Below are 26104 nucleotides of genomic sequence, written 5' to 3' on the forward strand. Positions count from 1 at the left end.
AAAGAAGTACTTTTGAAGTGTAGTTACTGTTGTAATGTAGGAAATGCAGCAGCCAATTTGCACACAGCAAGCTCCCACAAACAGCAATGTGATGATGACCAGATAATCTGTTTCAGTGATGTTGGTTGATGGCTAAATATTGGCTAGGACACCGGGGAGAACTCTCCTGCTCTTCTTTGAATAGTGCTGCAGGGCTTTTTATGTCCACCTGAGGGGGCAGACGGGGCCTCAGTTTAACGTCTCATCCGAAAGAGGGCACCTCCAACAGTGCAGCACCCCCTCAGTACTGCACTGGAGTGTCAGCCTAGATTATGTGCTCAAGTCTCTGAAGTGGGGCTCGAACCCACAACCTTCTGACTCAGAAGTAATGGTGGGATGAAGGAAGTGGGGGATGGACAAGATGTTATAAACTGGATAGCCAAGTGCTGAAGGATAGACTACTAGAGCCTGGATTTCAGTTGCTTCCAAGCCTTTATTCACAGAAATTCCCCTTTACACACACACCCTAGATAAGCTAAAAAGGATACAAGAGAGTCCCCAATTGACACACACCACCTGAATACAATTAACACTAACTGATATAAATCACAAGTAACATTCGCGCCAGACAAGTGCCAGGCAATGACCATCTCCAACAAGAGAGTCTAACCACCTCCCCTTGACATTCAACGGCATTACCATTGCCGAATCCCCCACAATCAACATCCTGGGGGTCACCATTGACCAGAAACTTAACTGGACCAGCCACATAAATACTGTGGCTACAAGAGCAGGTCAGAGGCTAGGTATTCTGTGGCGAGTGACTCACCTCCTGACTCCCCAAAGCCTTTCCACCATCTACAAGGCACAAGTCAGGAGTCTGATAGATTACTCTCCACTTGCCTGGATGACTGCAGCTCCAACAACACTCAAGAAGCTCGACACCATCCAGGACAAAGCAGCCCGCTTGATTGGCACCCCATCCACCACCCTAAACAATCACTCCCTTCACCACCGGCGCACTGTGGCTGCAGTGTGCACCATCCACAGGTTGCAATGCAGCAACTCGCCAAGGCTTCTTCGACAGCACCTCCCAAACCCACGACCTCTACCACCTAGAAGGACAAGGGCAGCAGGTACATGGGAACAACACCACCTGCACGTTCCCCTCCAAGTCACATACCATCCCAACTTGGAAATATATCACCATTCCTTCATCGTCGCTGGGTCAAAATCCTGGAACTCCCTTCCTAACAGCACTGTGGGAGAATCTTCACCACACGGACTGCAGCGGTTCAAGAAGGCGGCTCACCACCACCTTCTCAAGGGCAATTAGGGATGGGCAATAAATGTTGGCCTCGCCAGCGACGGCCACATCCCATGAACGAATAAAAAAAATAACAATTAACAAAGAGGCCAGAAATGGAGGAACGCAGAGTTCATCACATGACTCAAACATTCCGAAGCACTTCAAGTACATTGAAGAGATCAGCTACAGTAATACGTTCAGGATGAGTAATATCCAAGTCTACCTCCTTCCTGATGGTCAGCTCTAGTTTTTCCACTTTCACGTCTCTCCCTACGTCATGAAGGTTTTCGTGAAGATTTTCTTTGCTTCTGGGAGTGTATGGAATAAAGTCGTTTTCCACATGCAAGAAGACAACAGGTTCCTCCCGAACACAGAAAAACAGAAGTTCCTGCAAAAAAATGAACATTTAAAAAAAAAATTAACTTGCATTTATATAGCGCCTTTCACGACCTCATGACGCCCCAAAGCGCTTTAAAGCCAATGAAGTACTTTTGAAGTGTAATCACTCTTGTAATGAAGGAAACGCAGCTGCCAATTTGTGCACAGCAAGATCCCCCAAACAGAAGTGGGATAAGGTCCAGATAATCTGTTTTTAGGTGTTGGTTGAGGGATAAATATTGGCCAGGACACCAGGGAGGACTCCCCAGCTCTTCTTTGAAATAGTGCCACGGGATTTTTTACGTCCATGTGAGAGGGCAGACGGTGTAACGCAGGTCATTTTGTTGTTTAGCTGTTTGGCCTGACACCCGCAGTGGAGGGAGGCGGGGGCGGGACTACATTTGCACTCAGGATGTGAGCAACGCTGCATTTATTGCTCATCCCTGGTTGCTCTGAGGGTTCTTCAGAGTAGCATTAAGAGTTAACCATCTTGTGGGACTGGGTGATGTGGAGACGTGACCAGGTAGGAGAGGCAGGTTCCCTTCTCTGTGGGGTTTTTTTACAATAATTTGGCAGCTTTACAAGGTCATCTGTCTGGTGCCAGCCCACAAATTATTGGATTTATTGAGTTTAATTTCACAACTTGCCGTGGTATGATTTGAACTCAGATGCTAGGCCAGTAGCATAACCAGTAGGCTACTGTTTCTTCATAGGCACCACACACCATTAAAGTATGACTGTTCCCTCCGTTGTTTTTTCATGTCCCCTCTCCTCCACACTGTCCCACCTCCCCTCAGCTGGGAGACCCCACCTCAGCTTGATATCTCACCACGTGATGCAGGGCACGATTTGAACTTGCATCCATCCCTCTGGCATTGAACATCGGTTAACATTCAGAACCACCAGCCCAGTATTCAAACACAGCAACAAAAGGCAGCAAAATAATACAGCAGAGCTCACTCTACAAGCGAGTCTATAACCAAACATAAGAGCATAGGAACAGGAGTAGACCATTCAGCACCTCAAGCCTGCTTCATTAAAAACAAAAAAAATAGGAACCGGACAAATATCACAATCCATGTTTGGTAACACTTTTAGATAATGGAATATAGGAACACATTGTTACATCTGCCAACAGTTATACATTCTTTTCGTGCTCCTAGTGATAGAGAGACTGAGCTCAGGAAATGGCAGAGAAGGAAGGAGTCCCGGGGTTGCATGTCCAATTGATACCTCAAGCTGTCAATCAAAGTTTAACAGGATAACACACCCTCCTCTACCTGCTGTCCCCAATGTAGTTGGCTACCAGACTTTGCCGAGAAGGAAGTAAGGAAAGAAGGGAAGAAAGAACTTGTGTTGATAAAGCGCCTTCCACATTTTCAGGATGTTCCAAAGCGCTTTGCAGCCAATAAAGTAATTTTGAAATGTCGTCACTGTTGTAGGGAAATACAGTAACCAATATGCTGCAAACAGCAACGAGATAAATGGCCAGATAATCTGTTTGTGATGTTGATTGAGGGATAAATGATAACCAGGCTACCAAGAAAACTCCCCAGCTCTTCTTTGAATAGTGCCATGGGATCTTTTACACTCACGAGAGGGCAGACAGGGTCTTGGTTTAATAGTTCTGATGAAAGATCAACAACCTGAAACGTTAACTCTATTTCTCTCTCCACACGCTGCCTGGCCTGCTGAGCGTGTGCAGAATTTTCTGTTTTTATCCTCGGTTTAACATCTCATTTGAAAGACAGCACCTCCGACAGTGCAGCACTCCCTCAGTACTGGATTGAAGCGTCAGCATAGATACATACTCAAGTGACTGGAATGGGACTTGAACCCACAATCTTATTACTCAGAGGCAAGAGTGGTACCAACTGAACCAAGGCTGACCCCTTGGCCAGCATAGATCAAAGAAATGGGTCTATAGTGTTACAGCCCTATCTCAGACTAGTGCTTGCGTCTAGCAGAGCTCCAAGCCAGCAGCAGAGCCTCATGACATTGCCTCAAGTCTGTAATGATACAGCAAATTTTACCAAACATTTATCTCCCTTTTCATGAAAATAGTTCTTTCTGATATCTGATCTCAGTTTATTTTTCACTAGTTTATATTAAAGCCCTCTGTTCTTACCATGCTGTCCTAAAGTTATACTCAAGATTTACCGTAACAAAAACAGTTAATATTTTATATACTTCAACAAGGTCCCTTTCACTGGGCTGCTCAGATTGAATTAATAGGTCTTTCAGATCTTTCACTTGGTATACAATGAATCTCATTTCTCTCCTGTAGCCAGGAGAGAACAATTTGAGTGTGCTCTTTTGGGTGTCTTTTTTGTCAGTTGTCAAGAGTCAGTTTGGCTCAGTTTGTTGCACTCTCATCTCTCAGTCAGAAGGTTGTGCGTTCAAACACATTCCTGGACATGAGCACATAATCTATGCTGACAGTTCAGATAAGTACTGAGGGATCGGCTTGCCAACTCTGGTTGAATGTATTCCTGGAGATTTCATCACATGACCTCCTGCCTCTAACAGCCCCGCCCTCCCCACACTCCCGCCATTGGTCGCCCAACACGTCGATCCTGAAAGCACAATGCCCTCCCACACCAATTGGAAAGTGAAAAGACTCTTCATTATCCAATCGGATGGTGCTTGACTGTCAGTCAAACAGCCTTTTTTCCCCCATCTCCAATATTTTTATAACTAATAAAGAGGTGTTCAAAGAAAATGTAAAAAAAACATGATTTTTCTCCCAGGTTGTTCAAAGCAGTGTCCCGGAGATAAATCATCAATTCCTGGAGACTCCAGGCCAATCCTGGAGGGTTGGCAACCCTGATAAGGGAGTGCTGGACTGTTGAAGGTACTGCCCTTCAGGCATTAAACTGATGCCCTGCCTCCATGTTCCAGTGGATGTTGAAATCTCCTGCACTGTTCAAAGAGCAGACACTTCTGGTGTCCGGGTCAACATTTTTCCCTTAACCAACATTACCAGAAATATATTATCTGATGAAACATCTCATTTGTGTTTACGGGGCCTTGCTGTGCGGAAAATGGCTGCTGCATTCACCCACATAGCACGAATGCACTTCAAAGTAATTCAATGAATGTGAAGTGCTTTAGAATGTCCTGAGAGACTTGATGAGGGGCTATGTAAATGGATTTACTGATGTTCCTGCTTCTCCACAACAACCAGCCATAGGTCTAGGGAAAACCGCCCAGATCAAGAGCAGAGATCAATCGACAGACATGACTGCAGCCTAACCTCCTGCAAATAAATTACTGGGCCATCCACAGGACTCAATTACAGGAGTTGGCCTAATCCCCTTGGGTCTTGCCTGGGGCAGGAAATCCCAGCAATCCTAGGGCTGGACAGGATTCCAGTGAACTGCTCCTGTCTAACACTGGGCCAACAAGGGAGGGACAGGAAAATGTGCTAGCCCACGTCACGCATTATTACCCAGCTGAGAGAATCAGTTGGCAAACCTTCTCCAGGCATTTGCTAATGCTGCCCTTCAATAAGATGGGCCGATTTGATTTTCCATTCTCCTTGTTGGTAATCCCTGTTTGGAGAATTCTCTGATTATCTTTGATATCAAGATCTGATACCAGGTCTCATAGATGTGAGACTTATCCACCATTAGATGACACAATGTATGGACACCTCAACTCATTGCCGAACCAAAGTATCTTTAAATTCATGGTTTAATTTTTTTTTAATGGTACTATTAAATTATCTCATTACTTAACAAGTTACAAAGAAACTGGATTGCTGTTACAAAAAGCCAGCACAGGCTCAATGGGCCAAATGGCCTCCTTCTGTGCTGTAACCATTCTATGAAATCTGGTAGCCCCGAGCCAGCTATATTTCTTCTTCTTCTCATCCTTAGTAAATCATCTTGTATTTTTGTCCCGTCCAAATGCAGTCAGCTTCTAAACATCGATGGACTTTATCCATCACCTCTCCTTACCCACTCAGGTTGCAGTTTAAACCGATTATGTCTCTATTATAATCAAAGCTTGTGAACTCGATGGCTCGGAATTTGCTGGAGTGGGGCATCTCGAGGCGCGCCCTGTTAGACTTTGTCCCTCACCCTGCAGCTCTTGCCCTGTAACTTGCTGGAAGTGCGAGCCGATAACAGGTCAGCAAGGGCGAACGGGGCATCTGAGACCTTAGTGAGTGACGGGACCAGCAGTTTATCTCCTAACTAATGAGATTTAAGGATTGAGAAAGAAACAGGAACGACAGATAAGGAGGGTGAATTAGAGTCAAATCAGGTACAAAAAATAAATATAGAATGGGAAATAAAGATTGAATGAAGAGAGAGGAAAAGAGAGACAGGAAGGAAAAGTAAGAAAAAAATTAAAACATTTAAAATTTCAAATTTCAAAAATCTCTAAGAACAATTTACTACCTGCGGGAATGAGATTCCACAGTTTCAGTTGTTCCCTTTCTGGGCTGGAGAGGTAGAGTGGCATTGCAGGAACATAAATCTCATCATTAAAAGGGTCCTTACGCTGTTAAGTACTAGCCCTAACTTTCTGCAGCACATTTAATTGGCAATTAATGCGCAAATGTAGCAATTTCTTGAAATTCACGGGGAGGTTGAGGACGAGCTGCCGTTTTTGCGTGGCAAAATCATCCAGCAATTTGTGGCGATTTGCAATTCATGGGGTATCTCTTCCTTGCCATAAGTTGCTGGACGATTTACACATTAACAACGGCGAGCACCATTAAATTCACCGTTAATTTGGCAGCAAAATCTGGGCCATTTAAATTGCAAAACTAAGGGGAAGGGTTAGAGCCCCAGGGTGCCACTGAGGTCAAAGCGAGAGAAAAAGATGAGGAGGTAAGTGGGAAGTAGTGTTTAGGGGGCATTAAGCTTGGGTTTTAAAAGGAAGGAGGGACTGAGGGAGATAAGGAGCTGTGAGATCCTGAGATGGAATGTGTTTGGGTAGGAGAGTGTGCGATGAGTCTCGATTTTAGCTCATTAGCCTAGATTATCCAATTGGTGTTATTTTAACACTGAGGGTAACCACAGTCGTTTCAAACTGGTTAATATTATAATAAGACCATGTGTAAAAAAATAGGCTGACCTCTCTGGCCAATCACTTTAATGCAGCCTCCTCACCTTCAAATCTGCTGAGATAGTGCCAAGCAGAACAGGAACTGCCTCTGATAACTGATTCCTGTACGGAAGGGGGTCAGTTACTAAAACAACACAGGATGTTCCTACAAAAGGAATTCCATAGGTACCAATTTTGGCAACAGCACTGAACCACTCGACAAAAAAAAAACTGGGACTGTTTGGGATTGAGTTTCCACTCAACAAACTGAAAGATTAGAAGTGAAACAAGGATGGGCACTGACCTCATAACCTTCCTGCTGAAACACTTGGAGAACCTGCTTAAAACCGTTAAGACTGGGTTGTCCCATTCCAAACACTGGATAGCTCCCCTTGGCCTGCCTGAAGTTGGGCACTCCATAGCTGCCGGTAGTGTTCAAGACGTCTATTTTGTTGTAGATATCGCAGACCATAAAATATTTCCCCTGGAACACAATTGAAAGATAAATTATAGGCAAATGCAAAGGCAGGCCGAGTAAGAGTGGCAGGATTCGGACAATAATATCATTTAAATAAACGGCTTCACGGTCTCTCGGGCAGGGTCCCCGACCTGTCGTCATAACTCTGGTGGAAGATCAGCAGAAACCCCGTTTACACACAGTTTGATCAACAACAAGTTGCATTTATACAGCGCATTTAACGTAGTAAAACTGTCCCCAGGCACATCACAGGAGTGTTATCAAACAAAATCTGACACCAAGCTACATAAGGAGATATTAGGACAGGTGATCAAAAGCTTGGTCAAAGAGGTGGGTTTTAAGGAGCTTCCTATAGGAGAGGAGAGAGGTAGAGAGGCGGAGAGGTTTAGGGAGGGAATTCCAGAACTTAGTGCTTAGGCAGCTGAAGGCACGGCCGCGAATGGTGGAGCAATGAAAATCGGGGATGCGCAAGAGGCCAGAATTGGAGGGGCGCCGAGATCTCAAAGGGTTGTGGTCTGGAGGAGGTTACAGAGATTGGGAGGGGTGAGGCCATGGAGGGATTTTTCGACCACAGTTGGCGTCACTGAAGAGTCGTCACCCACAATCACGCGCGCAATTCCAAGAACCGTGAAGCCAATTGGGAGTCTCAGCTGAGATCAGTCAAATCAGCACAGATCCCAGATTAAACCCACGACCCTCGGTTCTGTACGATTCAGTTTGACATCGTGTGGTGCAGCAACTCACTGAGCTGTTGGGGTAGCCCAGAGAAACTCTTTTCTAACTATTAAAATTATAGATATATTTTCATGCCAGAACACAAAGTCAGAAGATAATTACAGATGAGGAAGGCCATTTGGCCCATCTTAATTCATCCATCCAGTCGTGTCCAATTGTTTCTTAAATGATTCCTGGGTTTTTGCCTCCACTACTATGTTTATTCCCACATTGATCACTCTCTGTATGAAGAAGGATTTCATGATATCAGTCCTAAAATTACCTTTTACTAGTTTAAACCTGTCCCCCTTGGTACTAATCGCACAGTTTAATTTAATATACATTATATAGTAATATTTTTGGGTTAACTTTTTCTATACCCTTAACTATCTCGTATACCCCCTTACAATAACCTCTCCTCAAATCAAACTCTCTTTTATACTGCACAATATACTGTCAGAGTTTGCCACACTGATACAGACTTGCAGTCAAGAATGTGGAGACATATTCTTAAAATTAGAGCTGGGCCATTTAGGAGTGAAATCAGGAAGCACTTTTCACACAAAGGGTTGTGGAAATCTGGAACTCTCTCCCCGCAAAAGGCTGTGGATGCTGGGGGTCAATTGGAGCTTTCAAGACCGGGATCGATAGATTTTTGTTGGGTAAGGCTATCAAGAGATATGGAGCAAAGGCAGGTAAATGGAGTTGAGGTACAGACCAGCCATAATCTAACTGAATGGCGGAGCAGGCCCGAGGGACTGAATGGCCTCCTCCTGTATAAGAGTGTGCTAAAAAGGAATTTTAAATGCCTCAGGGTTCTTTCATTTGATAGACAAGAACCGTTTTAATATATCAACATTCTTAATAATGACAACCACTAGGGACTTTTCTTATTGCAGAGAGGCTTTTTGTTAATAAGCTGAACTAGCGACAGGCTGCGTCGTGTGGATGTGTCTCTCATGGTGCACAGGGTTGCAGCCCTGCTCACTTTTTTTTTGCACAAGGGGTTTCAGTTGTGCTTTTGCCCTGAGATGTGCCACAGATTGTACACAATCCAATCAGTAATACATGTGAAGGTGAGCCAGCACAGCCCCTGTTATTGTTGAGACAGTTTATCACCAGCTGTTGCTTCAATCACTGCGACGCTGGACTTTAAGTGTTGCGAAATGATTCAGTGACTGAGCCCGTAAATATGCAAACACTCAACTCAGACTCTAGCCTTAAAGGGGCACTGCCTCCATAGGAAGGGGAAGAGGAACAACAAGCAAACAAACGAGAAAGTGTTCACAAACGTGTGCAGCAATGGTGAAAATCACACCCGCTGCAGGTAACATCATTGTGATAAAACTGTTGCTATTCCCTATTTGCCAAAACAAAGAAGAAATTCCCAGCCACTTTGTCCATGAAGGCAGTGCCCCTTTAAATAGCACTAGCTGACAGTAACCAAGCAACATACTTTCCTTGCAAGCATGTATTACACACTTTAACGTGGCAAAACGATCAGAGACCCATTGCATTGTATTCAGGTAGAGGGGAGATGAGAAGGAGGTATTTTTACGCAGTGAGTTGTTACAATTTGGAATGCAGGGCGGTGGAAGCAGATCCAGCAGCAATTTTCGAGAGGGAATTGGATATATACTTGAAAAGGAAAAATTTGCAGGGATATGGGGAAAGAGGAGGGGAATGGGACTAATTGGATAGCTCTTTCAAAGAGCAGGCACAGGCACGACGGACCGAATGGCCTCCTTCTGTGCTGTATGATTCAATGAAATCTTGGCAAAGGATGTAACAATGCGCGGCAAATGGAAAATGTTTCTTTTTCTTTGCGATTTCGTGCAAATTCCCAAGATGTTCCCTCTGTCCTCTTGCTTACTGCCCCCTGCCCCCACACTAGTCCCCCTCTGCTCTCCTGTTTTCTCCTCTCCTGAAGACACTGACTGATTCTGGACCCAGAGGTGCCAGCAGCCATTCAGGACCTCGTGTCAAGTGGTTGTTGTTTATGTCTAAACCCAAACAGTGAAGCCGAGATTTTCTGATCAGCTTTATTTTAACACTGCTGGGAACTCGTTTAAAATAACACCGATCGGAAAACCCGGGCTTCAGTTTCCGCAGCTATTTTACCACTGGAGCATCACGGCTGACCTCAATCTAGTTCTTGCTCATTATCCACAGATCACTGAAAGAAAGAATTTCATTTATATAGCGCCTTTCACAACCTCAGGACTTCCCAAAGCGCTTTACAGCCAATGAAACACTTTTTTAAAAAAAAAGTGCAGTCATTGTTGTAATGTGGGAAACGCAGCAGCCGATTTGCACACAGCAAGCTCCCACAAACAGCAATGTGATAATGACCAGATCATCTGTTTTTTTATGTGTTGGTTGAGCGATAAATATTGGCCAGGACAACGGGGAGAACTCCCCTGTTCTTCTTTGAACGGTGTCATGGGATCTTTTACATCCAGCTGAGAGGGCAGAAGGGGCCTCGGTTTAACATCTCATCCAAAAGACGGCACCTTCGACAGTGCAGCACTCCCTCAGCACTACAGTGGAGTGTCAGCCTAGATTGTGTGCCCAACTCTCCAGAGTAGGACTTGAACCCACAAACATCAGGACTCCGAGGCGAGAATGCTACCCACTGAGCCACAGTTGAATAGCGAAGTTGTAGGCTCGTAGTGGGGTACAGTTATGTAGCCATCAGAATTCCTCCGGTACCTCACCCTAGCAGCAGTTCTTCACTTGTGAGCCAAATGCTGGATGCTGGCAGACTATTCAACCATATTGGGCATCACAGGATAGTGATCACAGCAATGATGAGATCAGTTGTCGTCTTCATACTACTGACTGAACCTGGGATCTCCCTAATCCACACCAAGCACTGCTTAACCCAGCAGGTCACTGGGGAGAGCCCACCACAACACCTTCAGGTGCCCCTTACACTACATATCTCAAGACATCTTTTTACTCACACTCTCGCCTTACCTGAACGAGATAGTGTTCCGGCAAGTTAGCCGAAATTCTCCCGCGGGTATAATTCGCTTTGAGCAAATCATCGTGAATCTGAAACTCCTCCTTACAGTTATACCTGAAATAAATAGAAAAGAATTAAGCTTACTGACAGCATTCCATCGACGTGTTATCACAAGGATACATGAGCATTCAAGCATGGTTTCACCTAGCGCCTAGTCACTCCCTGATTTACCTTGTCTTCTATTTTACTCTTTTCAATCTTGGTGGTAGTCTACACTCTGGTCCTTGTTGGGGTTGCCAACTCTGATTGGACATATTCCTGGAGATTTCATCACGTGACCTCCTGCCTCCAACCGCCTCACCCAGTCAAACAGCCTTTTCTCCCACCCATCTCCAATATTTTTTATAACTAATAAGGAAAGGATTGGACTTGCATTTATATAGTGACTTTCACAACCTCAGGACGCCCCCAACGTGCTTTACAGCCAATTAAGTACTTTTGAAGTGCTGTAATGTAGGGAAATAAATGATAGTGTTCAAAGAAAATGAAAAAAATTTTTTTAAGGCCCCTTTGACATTTTTCCTGGTTTGCTCGCAGCCGCGCCCAGGAGATTAATCTTCAATTCCTGGAGACTCCAGGTCAATCCTGGAGGGTTGGCAACCCTAGTCCTTGTACCTTCACCTCGGTTTGTTCTCCTGCTTTAAACCGTAAGTCAAGATGTTCTCCTGTCCCCAATCTGCACACCTCACCTCTTGTCCTCTCCTCACAGCTGCCGTGCTGTTGCTGAGACTTAAAACAAGCATTGGACCAAATTACACAAACAATAATCTAGGCTAAATTTATATCAAGTCGTATTTATTTATTTTTAGCTCAGAAGAATCGTGCTCATTTATTTTTAAAACTCTGCTGCTCGTTTTGCTCTCTGGGCTCTCTCGAAAGGGAGCCTCCAGGACACATGCAAAAGACACTGGGTTATAGAAGGTAAAGAGATAAATGGGCCGAGGCTCAGGCTCCCAATCGCCATCCACCGACCTCCTAATGGAAGCCCTGGGTAAGGGAGCTGCTGGGTAAGGGCAGAACTGGGTTCAGCTGTGAAGCCTTCCACAGTTGAACAGCCTCAGCACTCACTGTCAAGGCTCACGCAGGCAAATTGGCCAGCAGTTTAATTATACTGCGGTGAGGTAGAGTAAAATGAAACAAAAGCAGCTGTGATTCAGCCACTCCATTTCCTTCCTCTCAGAGAGATATTTTCTGAGGCTGGGGGTGGGGGGAGGGGAGGGGAGGTGAGGGGGAGGCGGGGGACGGAAAGAGATTTTTTTTATGGCCTGTTGTTTGTCCACTGCCATGTGGACACGAATAGTTTCCACCAGTTTCCCTCCCATGGTCGAGAGAATGGGCTGGAGACCTGCTCCCATCCCTCTGCCAATGTCATGCCATATACAGACCCTCGGAAGTGTAGACAAGCAAACTGACGACACTGGCTCTCCCCTACCCCTTCCTCGTGGGGAAGTGCTTGGTCTTCATTCAGTACCATCCCCACAATGGCATGGTTGAAGGCTCCAATTGGGAATGCTACCCTGTGCCTGTATCACAACACCCCAAGCTACTGCGCAACCACGTTGCCAAATAAAACAGGAGACATTCGTAATGAGTCTCACCTGAGCTCCCCTAAGGGCACAGTGGACAAATCAGCCAGGGTACTGCTCTTGATCGCTACCTAGTGGCTTGTGCTGGAAAATGCATTTGGGGACACATGTAGGGTCGCCATCCTGGAGTTTCCAGGAATTGACCAACCCAGGAGAGCGATCACAGGGGCATCAAAAAAATTTTCTTTGAACACTTCCATTTATTAGTTGTAAAAATATTGACGATGGGGGAAAAGAAATGGCTTTTTGACTGGGCAGGACGTTTGGAGGCAGGAGGTCATGTGACAAAACCTCCAGGAAAGCATCCACCCAGAGATGGCAACTCCAGATGCACGGTATGTGGGGACTGGGCCTAGCTCGGACACTCCCCACAAATAGCCCGCCAACCTTCACAGTATGGGGTCTCGCAAGAAGACCAAGTGTTTGAGCGAGGTACAGAGGGTGGCTGGCGTCTGTGGAACTAACTCCCAGCATGAACAAGCACCCTGGTTGCCAACTCTGGTTTGATGCGTTCCAGGAGGTTTCATCACATGACCTCCCCAGCTCCTATCATTGGTCACCCGATGTGTCCATCCTCATGCACACGGCCAATTGGAAAGCGAATAGACTTTCATTACCCAATTGGATGAATCTTGACCATCAGTCAAACAACCTTTATTCCCATCTCCAATATTTTTATAACTAATAAACAAACGTGTTCAAAGAAGGTAAACACCACTTACTTTAACGCCCCCAATGAATTTTCTCCCGGGTTACTCGCAGCAGTGTCCTGGAGATTAATCTTTAATTCTTGGAGACTCCAGGGCAGTCCTGGAGGGTTGGCAACCTGAGTCAGCACCTTGGGCACCAGAGGAAGGAACTTGGAGGTAAGGGAAGAATGTTCCGGAAATTCGATTGGTTTTACTGTCATTATTAGTGTTTGACGGTGCGGAAACCTGCCCATCAAAAATCATTCCCGCCACTGACTACACTTCATATTTACAGAGTCATATATCTTACAATTAAACCTAACTGGATTCGTTATGGTTATAAAGTGACAAAAATATGCAGAAGTGCTGTTGGGGGAGCCTAAGACAAGGGGACATAACCAGGCCTTTCAGGAGAGAAGTTAGGGAACACTTCTTCACACAAACAACACTTGTATTTATATAGCACCTTTAACGTAGTAAAAAGTCCCAAGGTGCTTCTCAGGACCGAGTATGAAACACCATTTGGCACCAAGCCACATAAGGAGATATTAGACCTAAAACTTGGTCAAAGAGGTAGGTTTTATGGAGCGTCTTAAAAGGAGGAGAGAGAGGCGGAGAGATTTAGGGAGGGAATTCCAGAGCTTGGGGCCTAGGCAGCTGAAGGCACGGCCGCCAATGGTGGAGCGATTAAAATCGGGACTGCGCAAGAGGCAAGAATTGGAGGAGTGCAGAGATCTCGGGAGGGCTGTAGGCCTGGAGGAAGTCACAGAGATAGGGTGGTAGAAGTGTGGAACACTCTCCCACAAAAAGCAGTAGATGCTAGTTCAATTAATAATTTTAAATCGGAGATCAATAGATTTTTGCTAGCCAAGTGTGTCAAGGGATATGGAGCTCAGGCAGGTAAATGGAGTTAGGATACAGATCAGCCACGAGCTCAACGAATGGCGGAACAGGCCCAAGGGGCTGAATGGCCTCGGAACATAGGAACAGGAGTAGAACATTATTTGATGCGCAGTCGACCGAACCAGCAATAAATCTGATGTCCCTTGCCTGATATGCAGTGTTTCTATTAAAGCTGGACGGTCCCCATCGTTTTAACTTTTGTGAGAAAAATCACAGAATCAGAAACCATTACAGCACAGAAACAGGCCATTCGGCCCATCAAGACGATCAATGTTTTCCTGTGCATCAGCTGACTAGTCTACTCCCACTCTTCTGCTCGGTCCCCATTCCCTTTATTATTCCTCATCAACAACTTACATTTACATAGTGCTTTTAACGTAGTAAAACGTCCCAAGGCGTTATCAGACAAAATTTGACACAAGCCACATAAAAAGATATTTGACCAAGCTTTTGGTCACCTGTTCCAAGAGGCAGGTTTTAAGCAGCCTCTTGAGGGAGGAGAGAGGTAGCGCAGCGGAGAGACTTGCAGAAGGAATTCCAGAACTTAGGGCCTAGAGGGCTGAAGGCATGGCCGCCAATGGTGGGGCGAAGGAAGTGGGGGATGCACAAGAGGCCAGAGTTACTGTCAAGTGTTCATAATTAACCCCTTGGTGAGATCTGTTCCAGGCAGCACCTTGTATATAAAATGTGCAAGTTAACCCTTTGCAGATCCAAACATGTTCTGTGGCCTGGAGGTTTCATGTCAGTCTAGGAAGGGTTTGTGAAACATTGCTAACAAAAACAAAAGTCATCATTTTCTCCCCTTCTCTTCATGAAGATTTATTCTGGGGTCGGAGATGGAGAAGGAATCAGGGACCCTCCCACGACCTTACCTTAGGGTCCACTGTCTGTGCGCCTAGATAGTTAGGGGGCACGCCGTTTACAATGGAGAGTTAAATCAAGCAGGCTATCAAATCGGCGTTCAACCCGATCCGGTCAGTCTCCTGCCGGGCGGGTTAGGTTAAAATTAACCCCTTAATGTCTGCCGCTCACCGAGAAGTGCCATGGCCAAGAATGGTCCTCTCCTCATCTGATGTCCAGGGATCACTGGATGGAAATCAGTGACAAGAACCTTTGCTGATTTTTGCCTTCCCTTGCTCAGGGATACTGAGGCCAAGATAGCGAGCGAATGCGAGGGAGAGAGCGCGCGAGGGAGAGAAAGAGAGAAAGAAAGAGCACTAATCGCTAACACTATTAGACACTAATCAGCTCTGAAGCCTTTGTAACGAGCCATGATGCAGCTCAGCTCATTGAGTGATGCAAAGAGGTTTTCTGGATTGTCCAGGCAGGGAAAGGTTCCAACAGGAAAGAGAATATATGGAAGACCAATGTGGGTCCGAGATATTCTGTAGAGAAATTGGAACAACTCCAAATTGTCAACAGGCAGCACTTTATAAAGCAGCTCGACAAAATACAAGACATTAACAAACTTGCAGAATAGGTGTGTAAATCGCAAATGAATTTCAATATAGGGAAGTGTGAGATGGTGTATTTTGGAGGAGGAATACGACTTGCAAAATAAGAGTCTATATGGGGAAGAGGCACAAGGGGATCTGGGGGTACAGATACACAAATCATTAAAAGTAGTAACGCAGGTTAACAAAGCCATAAGAAGTGCAAACAAAGCACTGGGGTTCATTTCTAGTGGAACAGAATTCAAAAGCAGAGACGGTGTGGACTCGATGGGCCGAATGGCCTCCTTCCGTGCTGTAGCCTTTCTATGATTCTATGTTATGTTAAACTTATATAGAATCTTGGTTAGACCAGACTTAGAGTACTGTGCACAATTCTGGTCTCCACTTCACAAAAAGGATATAGAAGCAATGGAGAAAGTGCAAAAAAGATTCACAAGCATGACACCAGAAGTGAGAGGGTATAACTATCAGGAAAGATACGGTAGAAGTAGAGATGATGTTTCCACTTTTTGGAAGTCCAAAACCAGGAGCTATAAATATAAGATAGTCACATAAATCCAGTAAGGAATTCAGGAGAGACTTCTTTACTCAGAGAGTGGTGAGAATATGGAACTCACTACCACAGGGAGTGGTTGAGGCGATTAGCATAGATGCATTTCAGGGGAAGCTGGATGAGTACATGAGAGAGAAAGGAATAGAAGGATATATTGATAGGGTGAGATGAAGTAAAGTGGGAGGAGGCTCAATTGGAGCAGAAACACTGACATAACCAGTTGGGTCGAATGGCATGTTTCTGTGCTGTAAATTTCTGTGTAATATTTTACTCCAAACCCAGGACGTACGAGAAGGATGAGCTTTGGGCACTAGGCCTTTGTTTTTGCCACCTGCACAGTGTAGAACTATTTGAACAGTCAGACTCACGTGATGACCACAGGAGCCACCTTGTTGGTGATGATGGACTTGGCCTTGTTATTGTGAATGCCGAGTGTCTGGAAGGAGTTGACGCTGATCGACCGCCTGCTGTCTGTCGTCCCGTTGCTTTGGCCGTTGTCACTCGGTTGCTCGACTGATACCGTTTGCTGAGCTGTACTGGCAGTTGTACCCATAATCCACAAACAGCTGTAACAAGAGAAAGCCTTCGTTATTAGCCGTTTATAAAGGACTGCGCAACGAACAGTTTATGACCAGTACAGGGTTTTGACAGTGATACCTCAGAGTTATTTAGTTTATAGTGACAGTGCTTAACTGGGGTGAGTACTCCACACCCGGAAGAGCAACAACAAGTACTCCATACCCGGAAGAGCATTAACGAGTACTCCCCAACCAGAGCAACGACGAGTACTCCCCAACCAGAACAACGAGTACTCCCCAACCAGAGCAACAACGAGTACTCCCCAACCAGAGCAACAACGAGTACTCCCCAACCAGAACAACGAGTACTCCCCAACCAGAGCAACAACGAGTACTCCCCAACCAGAGCAACAACGAGTACTCCCCAACCAGAGCAACGAGTACTCCCCAACCAGAGCAACGAGTACTCCCCAACCAGAGCAACAACGAGTACTCCCCAACCAGAGCAACAACAAGTACTCCCCAACCAGAGCAACAACAAGTACTCCCCAACCAGAACAACGAGTACTCCCCAACCAGAGCAACAACGAGTACTCCCCAACCAGAGCAACAACGAGTACTCCCCAACCAGAGCAACAACGAGTACTCCCCAACCAGAGCAACAAGTACTCCCCAACCAGAGCAACGAGTACTCCCCAACCAGAGCAACAACGAGTACTCCCCAACCAGAGCAACAACGAGTACTCCCCAACCAGAGCAACAACAAGTACTCCCCAACCAGAGCAACAACAAGTACTCCCCAACCAGAGCAACAACAAGTACTCCCCAACCAGAGCAACAACAAGTACTCCCCAACCAGAGCAACAACGAGTACTCCACAACCACAGCAACAACGAGTACTCCACAACCACAGCAACAACGAATACTCCACACCCGGAAGAGCAACAAGTACTCCCCAACCAGAGCAACAATGAGTACTCCCCAACCAGAGCAACAACAAGTACTCCACAACTGGAAGAGCAACAAGTACTCCCCAACCAGAGCAACAATGAGTACTCCCCAACCAGAGCAACAAGTACTCCACACCCGGAAGAGCAACAAGTACTCCCCAACCAGAGCAACAACGAGTACTCCCCAACCAGAGCAACAATGAGTACTCCCCAACCAGAGCAACAATGAGTACTCCCCAACCAGAGCAACAACAAGTACTCCACACCCGGAAGAGCAACAAGTACTCCCCAACCAGAGCAACAACGAGTACTCCGATGCCCTTTCTGCCTGACAGTCAAATAACATGCTGACAGTTGCTATCTGAATTACCACATGAAGATTGTCTGTTTGGGTGAGACTGGAGAGATGTTCTGCAACACTTTGACCACAGGACAGAGGAGAAGGGGAAGTTTTTACTGCTAATCTACAGAAGCTGAATGGGAAATGTATTGAAACCAGATTTCATCACATGTCCTCTTTAATGCAACACAGTCTTCCTACAAAATTCCACATGTTTTTCCAAAAGTGAAGTTAATATAATTTCAAACTCTAGTCAACTCTGCTGATCTCAGTGAAAGGCTGTAGAATGCCAGTGTTTCGTTAATACTAAGGCTGGGGTCTTATTAAAGGCTTTACAATGATTTTCTATGCAACACACGCAAAGTTAAATCTTAACATTCAATTGACGGAATGAAGGGAAAATAAAAGCATCGATTTAAACGGACTTGGATTGGGCAGAAAGGGACACTCTGGTGTTATTTTTATTCCCCCCCCTCCCGAATTTTTCTCTCCTCCCCTCCTCTCTTCAGAAACGCCAGAGGTACCTCACCTTAGGTGGCCTTTAATTATCTTTTGAGCCTGGACGTTGAGTGCTGACAGGCTTTGACCAGGAAGCACAGCTGAGCCCAACCCTCTCCTCACCCAACATCCGACCACGAGCACTTTCAAACGTGGATCACTGGATGGCGATCAGGAGTCAGAAGCCGAGTTGATTTTACTCTCCCTCCTGAAGCTAAAGGCACAAAGGCCAATTGTAGCTCCCTTACTGCTGGCCCAATTGACATCAGTAAACTGAGCACGGATAAGGCAAATGGAATCTGGGACCTTGCTGGTCCATACGGATCGACTACTCACTGAGTGAACTCCGTGCTCAATCGGCTGCCAATTCGCTATCACCAAAGACCAATTTCACCCCTAGTCAAAGAAAGGACTTGTATTTATATAGCACCTTTAACAACCATAGGGCATCCCAAAGCACTTCACAGCCAATGAAGTACTTTTTGAAGTGTAGTCGCTGTTGTAATGTAGGAAATGCACAGCCAATTTGCACTCAGCAAGATCCCACAAACAGCAATGTGATAATGGCCAGGTAATCTCTTTTAGTGATGTTGATTGAGGGATAAATATTTGGCCAGGACGCTGGGAGAACTCCTCTGCAGGATAGCGCCATTGAATCTTTTACGTCTCATCCGAAATACGGCACCTCCGACAGTGCAGCACTCCACCAGGAGTGTCAACCGAGGTTTTGTGCTCAAGCCTCTGGAGTGGGACCTGAACTCATGACCTTCTGAGTCAGAGGTGAGAGTGCGACCCAATGAGCCATTAGAGGAGCTGCAATTTTTCCATAAGTCAACACAAAACAAGACGTTCGATTCACAGGCCCCAAATTTACAGGGCTGTGGGAAAAGAGCAGGGGAGTGGGACTAAATGGACACCTCTTTCAAAGAGCCAACACAGGCACGATGGGCCGAATGGCCTCCTCCTGTGCTGCACCTGCTATGAAATATACAGCTAATGGCGTTAAATGGGGTCAGGTAACAGTTCCATATGCACTGTCTTCTATCTGTAGAGAATAGTCCTACAGCTCTCAAGAGAGGCAAATGAGGTGGTGACCCAGCACCAGGTCAGCAGTAAGGGTGCAGCAATTGGCCTCAGTACCTCTGGATCACATGGTGGTGGTGGGGGTGGGGGGTTCCCCCCTCCCGATCATTATCCAGTGAGTCTGACTGATAAGTGTGCCCGCACGGACATCGTGTGAGGACAGGAGCAGGCTCAGCTCCCCCTGCCGACAGCTTACCGACACTCGCTTGTCGATCCTCAGGTGAGAAGAAAGGGCAGTGGGGCAAAGAACCGGGGGGGGGGGTGGGGGGGGGGGGGGGTGGGGGGTGGGGTATGGTGGGTGGGGTGGGTGGGGTGGGTAGGCATCGCACAACCAGAACTAAACATGATGCCCACAACCGGCCAGGCCAAGTAAACAATTTCCCATCTAATCTCAATCTTCCATCGAATCACCAAAACTGCAGTCTAAGGGGTAGAACCGACTGAACGCAGACATGTCGGCAGAGGAGCTGGGCAAATTATTTCAAACGAGTTTTTGAAGAAAATTCCGAGTGAATTAGCAAGAGGCTTGGCTGCTCAAAGAGTTAAAATTTAAAAAAGATATTTGGTCAGCCCTATCAGAAGCACCCTGCGACATACTGGGGCCTCCAGCCCCACTGTAAAGGATGAAAAAACAACAGTCTGCTTACTGCACTAGAGGAGAGCCCGTAGAACTGTCCTCTCCTTTGCTCTGGTGCCTGTTTTCAGCCATATTCTGCTTCTGGAGAGCAAAGATTTTGCATCACTTCCTGTGACTCTTAAAGTGAGGGGGGGGGCGGTGAGAGAAACAGAATGAAGAAATCTCTTGCGCCTCTCAACAGCCCGACCAAAGCTTTGTTAAGCGCTCGAGGACCGTGTCCAAGTCAGGGCTCAGCCTTCTCAGTTTCACTGGCGACCTTTTGGCTGGGTTTGGGGTTTTCGATCCTGCGCTCACAAGAAACACGCTGCAGAGTCCCTCACAGGCCGGCCCCCTCCGCCCGCCGCCACAAGCAATCAAAGCACATCTGGTGGCCAGATGGCCACGGCTTTGATTGAGTGCTGCTTAAAGGCCACGCATAAAGACAACAGGATAAGACACTGAGAGCCTTCCCGGGCAGCAGCCAGCCGTGGCAGGAGAGCATGTCTCAGCATCTGTGCCTTTGCTCCGACTTAAAACGCCACTATCAAAGACGGACTTTAAATATAGACGTCAATTTTGCTACATATAATAATTTGTGGCAGATAACACTCCGATATTTTTACCTGGCACAGTGGCCGCATTCCCGCCTCCGAGTCAGAAAGTGCAGGGTTCGAACCCCACTCCAGACAGTCCCAGTGAGTGGAGGTTAGGGCGCAGGCTCTGAATTCTGGGCTGTCGTCCAGTGGAATACTCGAGTCCGGTGGGCGTGGGTGGCCCCTCCCTCGTCGTATGGGTTGCGGGAGCCCATAAAACCCTCCCGCCTTATCGGACTAACCGCCCCAACAAGACGGTTACGGCCGTGGATAGGAGCGTTCACGTCGCGGCCTGTCAGCCTGCTAATCAGCCCGCGAGTCCTCCCACTACTTCGCACTGTTCTCCGAGGGGGGGAGTGCGAAGATACGGAAACAACACACCTCCGGAAAATACTGACCCCGGTATGGGTCCGCTTCCAGTGGAACTCTCTGCCACCTCATCTAAAGTGAACGCTCCTCATATGTGAACCTACACAATCAGTGTAGTCTGGCTATTCGACCACACGGGGCATCGCAGCCAAGCCCTAAGCCAAAACAAAACACTTTCCAGTGGGAGCCGTTAGATATCGATCAGGAACTGGCAGCCTGGCTGATATTTTTTTTTAAATGTGACAAATGAAGTCAATTGCAACAGCCCCCGCCCCTCCCCCCCCTCCCCCTCCTCCCACAGCATCCCAGCTAAGATCAGTTAACTCAGGAAAAACTAGGGATGGAATCTGTATGGCTCAGTTATGCAAGGGACTGAGCACCAACCAGCCGAACAAAAGGAGAGCAACATTAAAGTAAGTTAGTTAGAGTTAGGTACTCATTTATCAAAGGGCAGCTTCCATTGGGTGTTTCCTAACAGTGGGAACGCTCTCCCTCACAGTCAGAACGTTGTGGGTTCAAGTCCCACTTCAGAGACTTGAGTACAAAATCCAGGCTGACACTCCAGTGCAGTACTGAGGGAGTGCTGCACTGTCAGAGGTACCGTCTTTCAGACGAGAGGTTAAACCAAGGCCTCGTCTGGCCTCTCAGGTGGACGTAAAAGATCCCATGGTGCTAATTGAAGAGCAAGAGGAGTTCCCCCAGTGTCCTGACTAATATCACTATAAAATAGTTTATCTGGTTGAGCAGCCCTCGAGGCTGAGGCGGGGAGGAGATCGTCGTCCACCTCCTGATGGACTGCCCCTTCGCGCAGAGGGTGTGGAGAGAGATGCGTTGGTATCTGTCCCGGTTCATCCCAAACGGTTCGGTGACACAGGACGCCGTGCTCTACGGACTGTTCCCCGGGACTCACACCGAGACAGATACCACCTGCGGCTGGAAGACCATCAACTCGGTGAAGGAGGCCCTTTGGTCCGCCCGAAACCTGCTGGTCTTCCAGCTGAAGGAGCTGTCCACGACCGAGTGTCACCGACCGGCTCACTCCAAGGTCCAGGAGTAGGTGCTGTGGGACGCACTGAAGCGAGGTGTGACCTACGCAAAGGCTCTATGGGGAAAGGCCACCCCACCTTATATTGTACACCAGGAGTAATAAGAAATACTGTGTTTGAATTGTAATATTGAGATTGCTTTGTGTACAATCTGTAGTGTTTTTGGTTTGAATTGTACTGGTTTGGAATTGTGATATTTATTTTGAACTGTGTGTACTTTAAATTCTATGAAATGAAGTATATGTTGAAATTTTAAAAAATCTGGTCATTATCTCATTGCTGTTTGTGGGACCTTGCTGTGTGCAAATTGGCTGCCACATTTCATACATTATACTTTAAAAGTAAGGAGTCGTACAACACCAGATTATAGTCCAACAGCTGAAGCTCCGAAAGCTTGTGATTTCAAATAAAGCTGTTGGACTATAACCTGGTGTTGTAAGACTCCTTACATTTGTCCACCCCAGTCCATCATCAGCATCTCCACATCATGGCTACTTTAAAAGTACTTCATTGGCTGTAAACGCTTTGGGACGTGCTGAGGTCATGAAAGGCGCTATATAAATGCAAATCTTTCTCATTACCTTTTTGTATATTTTGCTACCCAGCTATACCTCTAAATTCATTGGGCAGAAAGGTTCCAGTTATGTGTGTGTGTGTGTGTGTGTGTGTGTGTGTGTGTGTGATGAACAATGACAGTACGTGCCCTGTCAGAGATTAAAATAAATCTGCAAATACTGAATATCTGAAAAATAAATGGATATTGTTTCAAACACACAGCATGTCGGTCAGGATCTATTTAAAAACGGAAATACACAACTGGACACCAAGTTACATAGGAACAAAAGTAGGAGCGAACCATTCGGCCCCTCGAGCCTGTTCCACCATTCAATTAGATCATGGCTGATCTACACCTCAACTCCATTTTCCCCGTCTTAGCTCCCAATCCATTGGGACCCTCACAAAAATCTATCGATCTCAGTCTCGGAAATTTCACTTGACTCCCAGCGTCCACAACCTTTTGGAGGAGAGAATTCCAAAAGAGCGCAGCAAAAGATCGGACTCTGTGTACTTCATTCATGTTTCTCTATAGTGGGCACGCACACACAGCATTACACCCAGTGCAGTAAAAACGGGTGAACTTACTTTCTCGAAGGTGAGAGAAGTGGGCCATGCGGAGGGGTAAGTGTGTACAGGCACCGACTGCAGATGCTGAGGATCTGTTCCTCAGCTTCTAATGAATCTGTTGCCACTTTGCTTTTGTCTGAAGTCCCCATTCATGGCTGAAACCCTCAGAAAGCTCTCTCCTTTCACTATTCCATTGTACTGGGCACATTTTGCTATTGAAACAAGAGTCTCCCCCCTCCCCACACCTCTCCCCTCCCCCCCTCCCCCCTCCACCAAAGAACCCTTTGGGTTGTTGCAGGCAAGCAATAGAAAACTGGTTTAATTCCAATCTGGTGTTCCTTAAACACATTAACTACACATCAATGCACAAATACTTTCAAGCCTCTAAAGCAGAGATAGATCTGTGGGGCAAAGGTTATCACCATGGACACCAAAAACAGTTTTGGAAAAAATTACAAGTCGATTTTCCTAAGACAAAACACCGAAAATCCTAATCTGAATTTAAATTAAATGTCAGTTACTCTCAGCACTGACAGATGAACCCAATAACTCTAGTAACCACAGGAAACAATGGTGAAGAGATTATCAGAACTGTTGTCAGGCAGGCGGAGCTTTGCTGTGTAGCATCTGTTTCAAACAGGAGCAGGAAGCAGTGCCAATCTGTTCAGCTAAACCACAATCTGATTCTTACGTCAGCACAGGATGTTTTCAGTAAATATTTGGGCTGCAACATGGTGCTTCCTTAATACTGGACCGCACACTTTCAAAATTAACGGCTTGATGAATTTAGGCATCTTTTCTTGGTCCTTTTTAACTCAGTGAACCTTATCGATCGACGGTATTTTTAAAGAAGGGCAGTTAATTGCATTCCCCACATCTCCCCCCAATCCCTCCCTTCTCCACTCAAAGTGGTGTCTCCGGCAGGGGACTGGGTTACCAACTTTGGTCGCATATATTCCTGGAGGTTTCATTATACGACCTCCGGCCTTCAACTGCCCCGCCCCCACGCTCCCGCCGTTGGTCGCCCAACATGTCCATCCTCACAGCGCACCACCTTCCTATGCCGATTGGATGATTCTTGCCTGTCAGTCAAAACAACCTCTTTTCCATCAACGTTCCCACCAAGAATGCTGACTGCCACTGGGCCAGGAGGTGAAACATTTTATGGAATGCCTACTCGGCTAAACCCACCAGTGTTTGTTTGCTCACACATTTCTTTTCGTTAATTTAAAAATCAAACCTGGTTCTCAACCCTTCAGCCCTACAACCATCTCCGAGCTCCCCATTCCTCCGACTCCAGCCTCTTGGACGTTTTCCTTTGTCCCAAAGGTGGCAGAACCTTTGACCACCTGACCCCTGCTCTCTGAAATTCCCTCCCTAGACCTCTCCCCCTCCTCGCCTCTTAAAAAAGCCTCCTCAAAACCCATCCCTTTGACTAAACTTTTAGTCTCCCTTCCTAATCTCACGTTTCCTGCTTTGGTGTCCATTTTCCTTATGCCTAGCTGTGGGGGTCCTTAGGATATTCTTTATGTTGCTGTATAAAGGAGATCCTTTTTAAATGATCATCTGAAATTTTGATTTTTCATATTTTTGTTTCTATACTTGTTACGGTCACTTATTTGTTGATAAGTGAGCAGAGCAAACATTAAATGAGTCACATCTTTTTCTCTTTGTCTTTGATGCAAACCCAAGTCAAATTCAATATGATAAGAACTGACATTTGCATTGTAACTTTCTCATGTTAAAAATATTGATTATAGTGAATGCAGGTTCCAGTTTGGCTCAGTTGGTAGAATTCTCACCAGTTGTAGATTCAAGTCCCAGTGCAGGACTTCAGCACATAATCCGGGCTGACACAGAACCCCTGACAATGCAGTACCCAATCACTATTACACTGGCATGCCTTGTGAGTCAAACCTTGGAGTGAGGTTTGAACCCACAACCTTCTGACTCTAGAGTTGCGAGTGCTGCCACTGAGCCAAGCTGACATCCATGGCTAGGACCAGATTACCACGAAACTATAGGACAGAAGAGTGAGGGAGATGGAGTACATGCATTGACGAGTTATCGAGATTGAAATCCGCCTGGGTGGTTACGCAAAACGCACGGTAGCGCATCGACCGTCTGTTATACGTGCCGCCCGATATTCAATTCCATTGCAGTCAAGGCGAATTTCCACCCCACTCTGTCCACAATTTACAACACAGGAGACCACTCAGTCTATCCTATCTCTGCCAGCTTTTTGCCCTGCTCTCTCCCCATAGCCCTGTACCTTCCTCTGCTTCAAATGTCAGGGTGTCAGCCTTGGCTCAGTGTGTAGCACGCTCGCCTGAGTCAGAAGGTCATGGGTTGAAGCGTCATCCAGAGACTTCAGCACATAACCTAGGCTGACACTCCGGTGCAATACTGAGGGAGTACTTGGAACTATTTCCAACTCTTTCCAAATAACTATGGTTTCCCATCCCTGGCATCATCCTGGTAAAATCTATGATGTGCCCTCTCAATGGGCTGCCCAAACCTACACACATTCTTCCTTTCCTCCTACAATCCGCAAATTTACAAAATCCAAGCTTGGTACCACTTAAACCTTACCACTTGATTTACCTCATCTTCTCTGCTGCTCTTTTCTACTTTGGTGATATCCTACACTATGTATCTCGGATCTTCACACAGGTTTCTCAATGGGACCAGAACCAAGAACCTATCAACTTCTTCCGATTCAGTGATTTGTCTATATTTAGAAAATTGATTATTTTTTTTATTCGTTCATGGGATGTGGGCGTCGCTGGCGAGGCCGGCATTTACTGCCCATCCCTAATTGCCCTTGAGAAGGTGGT

General features: G+C 46.3%; 1 protein-coding gene across 4 annotated transcripts in view; it reads right to left on the bottom strand.

The window, feature by feature from the left end:
• The window catches only part of LOC137304153 (paladin-like), a 222148-nt gene that overhangs the window by 156315 nt on the left and 39729 nt on the right, over positions 1–26104 (bottom strand). For 2 of the 4 annotated variants that reach the window (XM_067972654.1, XM_067972653.1), the window contains exons 1-5: positions 20166–20267; positions 16498–16695; positions 10896–10998; positions 7029–7208; positions 1512–1676 (exon numbers count right to left, since the gene is read on the bottom strand). In XM_067972654.1, coding sequence (XP_067828755.1) covers positions 1512–1676; positions 7029–7208; positions 10896–10998; positions 16498–16695; positions 20166–20227 — 708 coding nt within the window. In that variant the 5' untranslated portion in view covers positions 20228–20267. Of the gene's footprint in view, positions 1–1511; positions 1677–7028; positions 7209–10895; positions 10999–16497; positions 16696–20165; positions 20268–26104 lie in introns of those variants that run through there. The other 2 variants (XM_067972656.1, XM_067972655.1) reach the window with 1 other exon arrangement.

The sequence above is a fragment of the Heptranchias perlo genome, chromosome 36 (assembly GCF_035084215.1).
Source record: "Heptranchias perlo isolate sHepPer1 chromosome 36, sHepPer1.hap1, whole genome shotgun sequence".
NCBI lineage: Eukaryota > Metazoa > Chordata > Chondrichthyes > Hexanchiformes > Hexanchidae > Heptranchias > Heptranchias perlo.